The following is a 14,783-nucleotide window of genomic DNA, read 5'->3' as shown; positions in this document are numbered from 1 at the left end:
ATCTCTTTTTAGTGCAGATCAGAAGCGGAAAAAACACAGCAATATTCAACATTCACTCTAGGCATTTTCAATGCACAGACTAAAACCAAACTTAATCAGGACGTCAGATATTCCTCATGCTGTACAAATTTTACTCCTAATTGTGGAACATTGTGAAACTTTTCGCAGGAAGTGCTGTGAAACATTGGTGTACTGACTACATTTTTACTTTTTACTACATTTTTAATTTTAAGTTATTAAAATGTCACAGAAAGTGACAGAAAGTTGAGCTACATTAAATGCAAAAGTAGAGAAAATAGACTTTACCTTTTATGAAACTTGCAGCGAATATTAAAATCAATAAGAGAGATAAAGATTACGCTGGATACAAATAGGGAGAGCTGTCATGTTTTCTGGTAAATGTAATGACGCAACAACGTTTCAAAGTTATAAAGATGCATGTTGAGTCATGTTGATGCTTCCACTCACAACACACTCATCAAGTTCTTTGCACGTTATTATAAGCCAAGGCATATCCAACACCAGCATTTGTCCCGCATTGTGTTGCTGTCAGTGTCTACTAAGAAGAAGGCCCTGTGCACTTGTCTGCTACACTCACACACCGCTACTACAAACCACAATGCATTTGGTAGACGACACATCTACAGCAACATCCTCATTTTTACCTGCTGTCTGCATGGTAGCTCGCTGAAGCTGTCACTGCCGTAGGAAATCTTTGTCTGTCAAAAATGCTGGAGAGCTCTGTTTCCAAATGGTGAGTCCAGATTTTGATTCAGTTTATTTAAAATGTATTGACTTTAAATGGTCGTACGGTGAAGTCCAAGGCTCGTCGTGCTTGCTGAGCAGGCTTTGTTTAGAAATAGTGTCTGGCTATTGTTAAAAGAGATCAGTCCGATTGATTGCAGTAGAGTCTCCACTCCCTTCAAACACTGGAGCTAATGTCTAATGTATAAATGTATCATTAGTGACTTTGTGGTTGAAATCTGTAATCTAGTATGCAACAAGAAAAGCAAATCTCTAATAATAAATTATACCATTCAAACACCCCACCCCCTTGGTTTCCACAGGGGAAATTTATTTTGTCACATTCACATTTCCCATTTATTTAAAAATAATCACATTTTTAAAAAGTGAAGACATGTTTTCCTCAGTTGAATCTGTACACTTATATACAAATAAATGCCTTTGCAAACTTCACTGACTCAGATAAACCCATAGTCATTTCCCCTAAATATATGTCAGAATAGCACCCATAAGATTTTCCCAGTGATTTTCCCAGTTCATGAGGTTATTGCTTAAATCATTGTGCAGCTTCTCTCATGTGAACCCTCAGACATCATACCGTAATGACACAAATAAGCCCTTGCATGCCTGCTTGTTAAAACATGTTGCTTATGATGTCGCACAAGCAAAACCACAACAGGGTGGGGTGCAGTTCATTTTTGCCAGAATATTTGAGTGTGCATCGTGTATGCCTTTGAAACAGTGAGAGTTAATACTGTAGATTTTAATGAAAGTGAAACACACATTACTTGGCTGTTTTTACATCACAGGTCTGCGAAACCTGCCTCTTGTGTTTTGCAACATGTGACAGGAAAGTGAGCGTCTTTGTTTTAAAGAGGGCAATTTGAGTTAGTTGTCAAATGTTGTAGCGTTTCCTACAGTTTCAGTTTGAATACGATTTCAGTATGTTTCAGTATGTTTCAGTATGTTTCAATCTGGAGCAAAATGCTGTTTGTTCTGTGGGTTTACACCATGCATTTAAAAACTTGTATCTAGATATTATTTAAGCTGATTACATTTACCCCTGGTATTAATACAAGTCTCCAGTGTCCACACTGATATCCCACTGAGATCTGATCTCTTTGTCCAGCTCAAACAATCAAAGGTCACATGCCCTTTTCTTCTGCGTTGAGCCAGGACCTGTTTTAGCAGTTCTCCACCATTTGCACCAACCATTGCTTCATAAATGGCTCGGTTGTGATACGAATGGCCATGTTTTTGCTTGCGTACGTTCATTGGACCAAACAGAAAGCAGACACCAGTGTCTTGAATATTTATTTTTGACAAGCTTTCTTGCTGCCTTCTCTCGCTTAGCTCTCTTACTGGCTCATGGCTGCCGGTGCATTCATGTGATCAAGCGCTATCCGATTGCAATCAGATCACCCAAAACACATTATAATGCAAGGTGAAAAGGGGGTCACATTCAGCCTGTCAGTAATGTGATTTTGGAGCTTCTTGTTTCTGTTGATTGATTGCTGTGTGCAGTATGTTACATGAGGGCTATTATTAATTAGAATATGTCCAGTCTATAGAGAAGCTTGTAAAGCACGTCCAGTAGGTCTCTCTTGAGAATAAGACCCTGTGTCTCAATAAGATTATCTGTTTAAATAAAGGTTAAAATAAAAAAAAATCAATATGTATAATGTGTTAACATACATAGAATGCTTCTCTGCAAATGTTTTAGAGCTTGCAGTAAGCCCAGCGCAGCTCGCGGTTGTGGTGGTTTCTGATGGACGCAGATCTTAATGGAGACTCCTTCTTTTGCTCTAAACAGCTACACATAAATCACAACTAACGAGGACCGCGGTCAAAGGAATGCAATATTAGCAAAGTGCTTCCTAATTCCAATCGGGTAATGGATAGTAAAGTGCTCCTGATGTGAGGTTATGAGGTGTTAAAGATATAACTTTCACTTTTGTCTTGACAGTGAAAAGACTCCATGGACAAGAGCGAGACGATGGTTGTGTTTTTTGATGCTGTCCCTCACGATTGGAACGTTCATGTTCACTTTCTACATTTCAAGCCTCAAAGTGTCATTGCCTTTGAAGTTTTGGACGACAAGGTCATCGTCAAGCAAATCTTACCACAATATAACTACTTCAGTGCAGGATGTAAGTGTATTTGATGTCATCTTGAAACAAAGTCAGCTGTCAAAATGACCAAAGCAAAGAAAAAGTCATAATATTTTTTTCCTGTTTATCTGATTCAGACGAGTCATTAGCAGTAATACGTCACTGTTAACATGCAGTATTTCATCATGCTGCTGCCATAGCAATGTGTTTGAGTCAAGCAATACGTTTTCATGTTCAAGACAGACTGTTTAAAATTCAGGTTTTAAATTTCATCTGTTTAAAATTCAGACAGTAAAATGAGCTTTGTAATGAGCTTATTATGCGCAAATTCTAACAAGTTGCTAATTAATACCGATACGGAAGATTTTATCAAATGGTGTGTTCAAACAGAACGCATACCAAATTTTAGAATCAACACAATTGCAAGCAAAGTCAAGTGGGCTTGAATAGAAATGATTTAGCTATAGGATGTGTAAACACCCGAATGTTGCTAGCTAGCTAAAGGTAACGTCTGTACAGTCGCTACATTGGCAGTTTTGGTTTAAACACAGACTGAACCAACAGTCAAATTTGCACAAATAAAGCAAAGGCAAACACTCCCTTTACCCTTAATCTGAAAACATCTTGATAGCTCCATGTTTTGTCTTTCAACATAAAACTAATATTAGTGTAATTAACAATAATTAAAAAAAAAGATAAATCCTTGAGGCGCTTCACCAAAAAACACAAACCTTATCTGTTTGCATAGATCTCACCAGATGGCCCTTCAATGTACTTTGTGGTGTACCCGCGCCAGTACGGTGTCATAGTGGACGAACCACATAGATGTTGGCAAGAAAGACCATTCTTGGTTGTTATGATACCGGTCGCACCCCACAACAGAGAAGCCCGCGACACAATCCGCAACACGTGGGGCAAAGAAACAACAGTGCTGGGCAGAGTGATCAGCCATTACTTCCTCCTGGGGAAGTCAAAAGAGGAAGATGGGACAGCAACCATCCAAGAGCAGGTGAGTTGATCTATTACAAGTTGCTGAATTCCAAAGCGCATTTTTGTTCTTACTATTTGCAAAATGAATAGTCCAACACAAGTGAGCTACAGCGAGTGCTTCAGAGAACGCAAAAGTCACAGGGGAATCAGAGCAAAGAAAGAAAAGAAGGTGGAGATGCCAGGTTACTGCAAAGCTGCATCCAAACACATGTCATTACAGAGAGCTAAACTGGTTTCTGTGTATGTTGAGATGTGAGGACAACAGTGAACAACTTCTTAGATTGCTTTTGACACTGTCTCTTAAGGCACTGAAACATTAACGCTGCACAATATTTAGATCTTAACAATGGCTCAAATGATGATGTGTAATGTGACAGCAGTCACTCTAAGTTACAAACTCAAAGAGATATATCACCCCATTGGTTTCCCACAATAGCCCACATGGTCTACACTTTTTATTGTCTTTCAGTTTTGGTTTGCCATCCAGGTTCAGTCCCACCGCTCTCATCGACCCTGTTTGTAGCAGCAGCAGGCAACCCATTTAAAGCAACCTGCCCAGCAGCAACCGACAGATAAAGTTAGCGACTCGCTGGTCAGGCTGGTCTCATCCAGCATTCGCAATTATACCTACAAAAAAATAATGCGCCACAATTCGTAGATATCCCATGGAATTATTCTGTATGTTAACCACGTAATCGTGAACGAGGAAGTATACAGACCGCAAAAGCATGCGCCGGGTGGGTAGGAGGCGAGGTGGATGGGTTTAACAACCAGTGATCTTTCAGTTAAAAGGCCACTGTTCATTGATATATTTTTCATGAAACTTGCGTAATGTAGTTGCGGGACTTTTGTGTTTTTTTTAACGCAAACTACGATCTTTTCCTAAACCTAACTAAGTAGTTTTGTTGCATAAACCTAACTAAGTAGTTTAACAATTGTTTCCAAATTGACACATGCTGCTGACTTTTATAGGAAAACATAAAAAAAATGAGGAGCAACTTTTCGTAAGATATATCGATACGACAGCATTGTGTAGCGGTTAGCGCTGATGAGCCAGGTATTTTCCTCAAGAGTTTGCTGACGATCCGACCAGAAGATCAGAACTGAAAGGAGAGGGAATATTTGATATACATTCGCCAGGTCACCACAAACATGACTCTAAATGAATGCTATTGTTGCTTTGTAGCCGCTGGACATGTAAATAAGCAACTGGTTGCTAGCTTGTTTCAGCTACCCCGTAAGTGGCTCAGAAACTGATTAACTATTGCTATAACCTCTGTCTGCTATCTCCCCCTCTGTAGGTGTTACAGGAAAGCCAGAGACATCACGATATTCTCCAGAGTGACTTTTTGGACAGCTATAATAACCTCACCATTAAAACCATGGTCATGTTCGAATGGCTTAGCTCCCATTGCCCCAACACCTCCTACGCCATGAAAGTCGACTCGGACATGTTCCTTAATGTCCACAACCTGGTTGACATGCTTTTGAAAGCCCCCCGACACCTCTACATGACGGGAATGGTGGCGAGGGGTGCTCCTGTTCTTCGAGACTCCACATCAAAGTGGTTTCTGCCTGTTTCGGTCTTCCCTGAGTCTACATACCCACCGTATGCCCTGGGACTGGGCTATGTGTTCTCACTGGATTTACCCAAGAGGATACTGGAGGCGTCTGCACATGTTAAAGCTGTTTATATTGAAGATGTCTATGTGGGACTGTGCATGAGGCATTTGGGAATCGAACTGACGGATCCTCCTCGTGATGATTTATTTCGGGGATATGTGCCTTATCTGGCAAGCAAATGTTACTGGACCTCAGTCATAACAACAATACTGCAGAACTCCAACCAGCTTTCACAAGTATGGGGAGTATATCAATCTCAAGATGGCTGTTAACACTTCTGAATGTGCCTTAAAAACTACCTATGACTGTTTTTAAAGCCCTGCACAACAATACTCTGATATATATATATATATATATATATATATATATATATATATATATATATATATATATATATATATCATATTTTACTGCCTTTATCTTTGAAGTATGGTCTGGACTTTTGATACCAAAACAACAGAGCTGGTGGGATAGACGTGTATTTTTTAAGCTGAGCAAAATACAGTATGTTTATATCTAAGGTGTTTGTACAAATAATGTTTTTTGTCCAGATTGTACAAATGATTGTAAAGATGTCAATAATTTCAAGATTTTAGGATGTAAACCAATGGAGTTGTCTACTCCTATGTAGAATATAATTTAACTATTCTTTTTCTGAAGTAACCTTAATGGCATGAAGGTAAATGTCGATTTGACGACAATAAGCACAAAATTAATTTCTGTCTATTTCTTTAATAGACACATTTGTCCAGTGTACGCAAATATGATTTTGCAAGTAGGCTTCAACAGAAAACGATAGAAAATACACTCTGAAGTTATACTGTTCATTTTGATGAAACTGTGTTTGAGAATGTAGAGTTTGATCAACTTTATGGTCATTTGAATGTGTTCCAGTTTGTGGCGCTGTTGAATTGCATTTTGCTATACTGAGAGTTGTTTCTAATATTTAGTCTACCATCATCGTTATGAATAAATCTTTTTAGCTACTCTCGTAGCGTGGCTGTGGCAATGACAGTCCGTCAATCAGTCAGTTCACCACTTTGGTCCATACTAAAATATCTCAACTACTGAATGTGATTACCATGAAATTTTGTACAAACATGTATTGTCCCGTAAAGGATGAATCCTGCTGACTTTATTGATCCTCCATTATGCAGTTGTTTTTTGGGTTTTGTGTGAAATGTCTTGACATTAGTAAAATTAAATGCCATACAATTTTATACACATTGATGGTCCCCAGAGGATGTGTTTTAATGAAATGTGAAAATTGTTCAGTGTGAAATGTCTGCTAATTATTGGATGGATTGCCATCAAATTTTAAAATATATTATAATAACTTTGGTGGTCTCTTAACTTTCCATCGCGCACCATCTCCAGGTAAATAAAATATAAATTATTACAACGTTAATTTTAAGACTCAAAACAATATTATTGTTTGCAGAACACTTCTGGATCTTTTATATTTTCCCTCTTTTCTTGCACAATAATCAATACATTCTAATATATATTATAGATATAAACGTCAGTGAGTTGTTAAACGAGCCTTGTGTATGTGAAATGCATGTTTGATCACGTCCAAATTGTTGATACAGCAGACTTAGAAGGAGGCGTTATTACTCTGTCTTCTCTTCCTTATCAATCTTTCAACAGTGAGACGCATAAACAGCTATTTCCTGATATGTTTTTTCTTGGTCTTGGTCTCCCTCTTTGTCTCCCCTCTTCTTCATCATCCTTATCAACAATAACTAAAGCAGCATTGTGGCTGATTAAACTGTGGGTTTACACAGTGCTTTTGATTCAAACAAAGATCTGTTCTTCCTGAGAACACCTTGACAGGCAGAATATAAAAAAATACTAAAATACAGTGTTTCCTCATCAGAATACAGACAAAAATCAAAGATGGGTGTTTGAAGAATCAAGTTTTGCAAATCTCTACTAAATTCAACCTGATTACAAAAGCAACAGGAATCCATGTAGCTTGTAGAACTGACAGACAGACAAATGCATGTAGAGGGAGACTCTACAATCAAACACAAGTTTTTCTAAAAGCCACTTCCTGATACGACTTCACAGAGATCTAAAAGCAGCCCTGTCTTACACTTCTGGTTTTTTTTTCTGTCATCTACATGTGCATGAGTAATGTCAGATGTCACGTTAGTGAAACATGAGCAACAGCGCTCCCTTGTGGTTCATTGGCAAATGAGAAAACATACATACCTTGTGTGGTAGGAAATGAGAGACTGTGACTTTAACGGCATTTGCATTTGTGTGTCTATAAGAGTTTGAAACTGTCAGGTGTCTGCCATGACAGAATGGCAGATAAAGAGATGTCAATGAAAATCACATCAGCATGAGCCTCTGAATGATGTGTGGGTTTTTTGCAAGCAAAACTGTGTGTGTGTGTGTGTGTGTGTGTGTGTGTGTGTGTGTGTGTGTGTGTGTGTGTGTGTGTGTGTGTGTGTGTGTGTGTGCGTGTGTCTTTGGTTGTGTCTTTTACAAACACTTTTAATCCCCAAATCCCCCTTCAAGACAGATGTGTCCGAGGGTCAGCTGACCATCTGGCATCTAGTCGAGGTGGACAAAGCTCCCAGCATTCCACATTTTACTTTTTGGGGTGGGCCTTTTTGGTCTGACAAGAAGCTCCACTTTGGCAGTGCTAAAGCTAACTTTGGATCATTGTTAGGATCCAGAATGAAACTGGTGATCTTGTCATTCACCACAAGTCTGGCAGCAGTCAAGCAAGCCAGTGCGCTGGAATTGGACTGTGGAGCCCAGCCATTTGAGCTACCTTGTGTCAAGAGAGTCTATCCATCTCATCTTCACTGTACAATGACGAAAAAACTCAGTCTTAACTTTTGGTTAATAACCCCCCACAATGCTTACTGACCAAAGGGTTGTGGACTGATTTCAGTTTGGGCGTTGAAGGGACGAATTGAAGGAAAATGTAAGATCCCTGGATGACAACACTGAGTCACTGTGGGTCTCTGAATGGTTTAAAACAGAGGTCTTCAACAGGGGGTCCGTGACCCCTAGGGGGTCCGCGAAGGTACTGCAGGGGGGGTCGTGAACATTTTAAATGTCTTTAAATACACATTAACATGAATCCAATATATTGTAGCGAATGGATAAATGGAGGCAGAAGATGTTATCTTTCAGTCAGAAATGCACACATTTGTATGAACATTGTTACGAGCGAAAATGGATTGTTTTGTAACTTGACCAAAAAACATGAATCTGTCCATTATTTTAATAGTTCAGTATTGTATGCAAGATAACAGGTGGTGCATGGCAGTGGCACTAATAGGCCATCATTAATTTTTTGTTTCCACATTTATGTTTAAAATAAAAACGTCAATTTGAATAGCTTGTATGCATGATTATCATGCAATTGACAGACAATGTTGATATTGGCATTGGTATCAGTTGACAAGGTATGTTTCTAAATGGCAGTGGCACGGCCACCCTACTCACTGTACCTTGCACATGTTTAAAATAAAAACATGAATATATGAACCTGTGTATTATTTGAATAGCTTAGTATTAAATGCACAATAATAAGGTATGTTTACATGGCACTAGGCCCAGTTTAATATAAAACACAATTTTATACAATATACTATATAGTAGGGGGTCCATCTCTCTATCAGTTTGGAGGTCCTTTTGCCTGAAAAACGTTGACGACCCCTGGTTTAAAGGGTCGAATCATGCTCCGCTGTCACCAGATCTTAACTCAGTTGAGCTCACTTCACCGCCATCATAAAAACACCAAATGAGGGAATATGGGTTGGAGGAATGCTGTTCATCCCTCTAGTGGTCTACTTGGAGAATCTATAAGGACATTGAAGCTACTCTGGATGCTTGTAGTGGTCAACCACCATATTTTGACACGTAATGCTGTTTTTTCTTTGAATTTTCATTCCATGTCACACAAATGTATATATATATATATATATATATATATATATATATATATATATATATATTTTAACCTACTTAGCACAAATGACAATGTAACAGTGGCCCATCCAGATACCTATGGCAACGGCGCCACATGTACATGCTGCTTCCAGTAGCTCCCATGAATTTAGCTAGATTTGTTTCCTAAATTTTAACACTTTTTGTTTCTATTACTGGAGCGCTTATGACATATGACAGATACACTCATCAACATCGAAGAAGGAAGCGTGGGGATTGGATTAATTTGTAGGGAGCGGACCTCGAGACCATCACCGCCCAAGGCCAACCACCTAGCTAGACCTGCCGGACCAAACGCCACTGATGGAGGAGAGCCGAGATGGAAGCTAAGTTAACCCAGCTTGGACCTAAGGCTACTCCACTACCCAATCTGCTGGTGGCTAATATCCGGTAGCAGAACAATTCAGGCTGACTCTGGTGGGACAAGAGGCGGCAGACTCTGTTTACACTTTGGATAAAAGCATCTGCTAAATGACTGTAATGTAATGTAATGTAATGTAATGATGCTTGGTGCTCAAACACAGTCAATGTTGATGGACAATGTTTACCTGATGTCAAATTTTTAATGTGAAGATTTTGGCCATATTGCCCAGAACATGTTTTTGTTGGTGCTGCTTACATTTCTCCTGATGCAAATAAAAAAAATGCACTACGTGAATGCACTTCTGTTTTTGTTTTGTTGTTTTACTCGTGTAAAAACACAACAAATGGGCTACAACTGCATTTCGTTGTTCATCCCTGTGTTACATAATTACAATAAAGAATCCTTGAACCTTGAATCCTTGAAGATACCTTGGTATCCCAGATCAAGCTGCACTTTTAGTAATTGTGTTCCTTCTTGCGTCATCGGCCTTGCCTGATGATCTGAGTTGTCTTCGGTCTCTCAGACCTTTGGTTTTTATGTAACTTTTATTTTTGCTGTCGCCTTTCAGTGACTACTGCCACCTGATTGCATGTGTTCTTTTTGCATGCTTACTGTGAACTGGTCTTCTTGATGCCTTGAATATGACATTTACTGGGTTTTTTTAACATTCTTTTTAAATGAACTATTCTATAAGTTTAAATAGAGAATGAAGAATAAAGTGAAGGTTGCCACGCCTAGCAAAATAAGAAACCCCCATCTCTTTGATTCTGTGGAACTGACACGGATATCTGGCACTGCTGTCGCCTATACGTGTTTATTCCTGCATGTGTGTGTGTGTGTGTGTGTGTGTGTGTGTGTGTGTGTGTGTGTGTGTGTGTGTGTGTGTGCGTGAATATGCAAGCGTCCTCAGGAAATGCTTGAGATAAGTGGAATGTCAACTTCCTCGGAATACCTTGTATGTTTGCAAGTACACAGAATGGAAAAAAATGATGGCGAGGGACAGACAAGTAGCCTCTATCACTCTGGAATTTTCTTATTCAATTGTTTCTCAGAATGTTGTCTTGTTTAGGTTGGATACGAGTCCGAAAATGAGTGTGTGTGTGTGTGTGTGTGTGTGTGTGTGTGTGTGTGTGTGTGTGTGTGTGTGTGTGTGTGTGTGAGTGTGTAGGCAGCTGACCCTGATGTGAACAGGGCCACTGTGTGAGACCACAGAGAGACCATTCTTCACTGTGACACAAACACACTCTCTCACACACACATACACACTCACAGCCATCTTCTCCAACCCCCCTCCCTCACTCTTAATTCGTCACATTCACTTACACACACAAACAAACATGCAGAGGGTGCAAGAGAGTCACTTGCTATCGTTCTCTCATTCTCCCGCACTCACACACACACACACACACACACACACACACACACACAGTGACTGCGTCCCACCACATAATGACCCTCATTTCACCATGCTGACTGTGACTCACTGGTCCGGTCAGGAGACCGGAATGTTAAGCTCCATCTCTTTTATATATGTTACACTTGAGAACATAAATACATAGGTAAAGCTTAAATAAAGAGCTATTGTGTGGGCAGAGGTGAAGTAACATTTTTATTTTTCTAGTAGCATATTTTTGCACTGAAATTTGTGACCTTAGAGAATGCATTTAAAGTGAGAGAGGCATATAAAGTAAGAAACATTAAGAAACAGGTATATTGCTAATATAAACCATTGTTTTCTCATGTTCAATTTTCTTTTCTTTAACTTTCATCACAATTTTTGGGAGAAAAAAAAGGAGCACACATCCGTCGAGGTTGGTATTAAATGACAGTGTGTTTGGGTTACGTTTAGGGTTACATAGGCCACTAGATAACTTAGATGTCCTTAAGTTACACAACACAAAACAGCTAACGGTGATGTTAGCTAGCTAATACTAGCAACTGCAAAATCCCACTCTCAAGACCAAATTGTGGCAGAATGTTCTATTTGTCACCCAGTATACCAATGTTTAAGTAATTCAGTTATGGATACAAAATAAATGTGTAAGTCATGGAGGTTGTGGTAATTTTACTTGAATTGGCAGGGCAGGGTAATTAGCTTATTTAGCTAATGCCAGCTTATTTAACAAATGTTACTTATTTAACGTTAACTAACATTACATCAGGTTGCTCAAATGTAACACATATGGTGTGGGCAATAGGTCCGTTCGTATTTCTAGCACATTGGTCACGCAAAAACATTTTTTTGGTTGTTGGGGTAAGAAGCCACCTCAAATGTAACACATATGGTGTGGGTTACTTACTGGAAAACCATGCATTGAGTTAGGAACAGCATTTTTGATCTACTTAGCTCACATGTGAGGCCTCCACATTGTCATTACATTTTAAACTTAAACATGCCTGCATCAGGACATCACAAAAAGATGGGCCGCAACAGTTGTTGTCATTTAGCACAGAATAAATCACACATTTGCTACATGGCAAGACGTTTCACTTTCTCGTCACGTTCTCTGATTTCTGTGCCGTCCTGGCAAAAACAACAACATTGTTTTTTACTGGGGTTACAGTTGGATTCAGAGGCCTACTATGAGCCTGGAGGTGACAACGGGGTGGCAACCTCCAGTTCTGCCGAGTGAAGCCGATGCGAAAGCTTTAAAGAAATCGCTATGAGGAAATGACCCTTCTCACTTGATTCATTACCTCAGATAAAAATGTATGTTGCAAAGAGCTCAAAGAGGCTACAGCTCGAAACTGTATTTACTGGGTTAACCAGATGTTTCCAAGATGTTATGTTGAAAAGGTTCAAGATAAAGTAACAGAAAATTAGCAGCTGCCTCCAATCAAGATGAAAAAGATTAATATGCAGTAAAAACGCACATGGGCCTGAAACACTATAAGGTGATACTGGAACAACAATGAGACAAGCACCTGCAAAATGTCAAGAAAAGGTTGAATGTCAACGTGTAGTCACAGTCTGAGTGTGTACAGATAGTGTGTGTGTGTGTGTGTGTGTGTGTGTACTTTTTCTTTTAGTTAGCTTTAGCACTGTATAATAATTTATTAACTTAATTTGTTTTACTTAACAGTCACTTTCAAAAGGTATTTGCAAAGTGGATAGTGATGATTGTGGGATTCTCGTGAGAATAACTCGAGGACTGTGAACTTTTCCTCACAAAAACAAACACTCCGCACGAACCGCACGAACACAGACACACGGAGATACACGTGGAGAGATTTTGTCGGGTAACATTTATTATTTTCAGTCAGCTGCATATGTACCGTACAAGCAATTATTATGCAGTTGTCAATGCCTTTGTCGTTTTTTCTGTCGTTGTGTGTGGACTAGTTGAGTTATCCGAGTCGCTTTAAGAAAAAAAAATCCCTTCCCAGGAGCAAAACGTCAAGTTAAACGAGGTTAATGCAGTCAGAGACCGGACGTCGTTATTTTTCACAATTAAGCATTGGGTCGTCAATGTAAGGTTTAGGCCTAAGGCAGAGTAAAATAACAATAACAACAACAACAAAGCACTAGTGTCTGTTATGTATGTGTTGAAAGGGGCAGTAAACGTCAAAAAGCCTATGCAAACAAGTCCAAACACACGTGAATTTCGATTTTTTTAAAATCACATTTACAGACGTGAAGCATGGTCTGATAAAATGTATGACTTTCTACTCTATATTCTGATAATTTATGTTTCATCTTGTCTCTTTATCAATGCAGAACTTGAAATGTACATTTAAAAGAGTTTACAGGTCCGCTTAAGGCATTTATTTTGAAAGGTGTGTCCGGAAATGGTATGTTTGACGCTGACTAGCTTTGTCGCTGCCAGCTAAACTTCAGAATGAACCAGACCAGAGGAAAACCCGTTAGTTTTGTCGGGGAGAAACGGTGACCGTCCATGTCTTGTACACAAATGCCAGCTCGCTGACAAAAGTTGCTGACAGCAATGTCGAGAGAAAATACCACTCGAAGTTTGGACAGTATAGACCTCGCTGCTTTAAGAGTAAGTTTGAAAACTTTGTCTTGCTTTTTTAATTAAATGTTTTTTGAGTAAACATTGCAGGATGTGGTGGGTGTTGCTTGAGACCTAACGGTAATGATATTTTCAAGCAGCAGCTCAACTTGAGCAGCGTATTTGAGTTCCCCCTGGTCTAATGGTCGGCTCTCACTTGATGTACTTTAAAGTTTCCTCGTGTCCTAACCTCGATGTGTAACGTGCATGTGTAGCTAGAGAGTAACGTTACTGTGTGCACCGTGTCCTGTTTGCTGTGTTGTAACTTTACTAGCTAGCGTTTCACCCACAGGATTGTTGTTTGGCTGCAACAAGTGACAGCCCACTAAGAAAACGTTCTGCCTTTGTTCATTGACAGACAAACTAGGACTAAAATGCACTCTAGTTAGTGGCACATAATTATTCTATCCCACTTCACATAATTATAATACTTTATAGCTATTTGTGGTGTTTTTATGCTATATTATGGACATGTCTTTGATCAATATCAATATCAGTATCCCTTTAGGACATGGCAGTGTCCCTGAATGGCTCAAGTGTGTTTATAGTCATGTAATGTGATTTCATATATCTTAAGCTGATAATATGTCTCGAGTCAGTGAAGCCAACACCTATAAAATTAAAATGTCAGTGATTTTCAAGCCATTCTCTCATTCCTTGTCGCTCACAATGTTATCCCCATATACAGTCCCACTTCCTTAACCTACATCCCAGTACAACCCTGCATTGTTCTTCTCTATTTGCCAATAGCACTGAGGATATAAAGCTCTTAATCGTAGCTTAGCTTAGCATGAACCTGTTGCATTATGACTCTGTTGAAATGTACCATTTTCTATATTTTTAATGCATTGAACTTGATGCTTATCGTGCTTTATCTTCACCCCTTTTTTGTTTTTACAGGATCCGGCAGGTATCTTTGAGTTGGTGGAGGTGGTTGGCAATGGAACCTACGGTCAGGTGTACAAG

The 14,783-nt window shown here is 39.3% G+C and overlaps 2 protein-coding genes across 3 annotated transcripts in view; both read left to right on the top strand.

Annotated features, from left to right (window-relative positions):
- The first annotated feature begins 586 nt into the window (after positions 1–586).
- Positions 587–5,799, top strand: LOC137875841 (beta-1,3-galactosyltransferase 1-like). Its single transcript, XM_068715351.1, has 4 exons — positions 587–754; positions 2,711–2,894; positions 3,604–3,864; positions 5,147–5,799. The coding sequence occupies exons 1-4, from the start codon at positions 729–731 to the stop codon at positions 5,738–5,740; spliced, it is 1,065 nt and encodes a 354-aa protein (XP_068571452.1). The 5' UTR covers positions 587–728; the 3' UTR covers positions 5,741–5,799.
- A 7,868-nt stretch (positions 5,800–13,667) lies between these two features.
- Positions 13,668–14,783, top strand: part of si:zfos-2326c3.2 (mitogen-activated protein kinase kinase kinase kinase 4) — a 54,909-nt gene continuing 53,793 nt past the window's right edge. For both annotated transcript variants that reach the window (XM_068714206.1, XM_068714205.1), the window contains exons 1-2: positions 13,668–13,808; positions 14,718–14,783. In XM_068714206.1, the coding sequence (XP_068570307.1) occupies positions 13,752–13,808; positions 14,718–14,783 (123 nt within the window). In that variant the 5' untranslated portion in view covers positions 13,668–13,751. The remainder of the gene's footprint in view (positions 13,809–14,717) is intronic.

Source organism: Cebidichthys violaceus, unplaced genomic scaffold (genome assembly GCF_023349555.1).
Source record: "Cebidichthys violaceus isolate CVI_PGR_0920_01 unplaced genomic scaffold, fCebVio1.0.p SCAF_2, whole genome shotgun sequence".
Taxonomy (NCBI): Eukaryota; Metazoa; Chordata; class Actinopteri; order Perciformes; family Stichaeidae; genus Cebidichthys; species Cebidichthys violaceus.
This window is presented reverse-complemented; position numbering and strand designations above follow the sequence as displayed.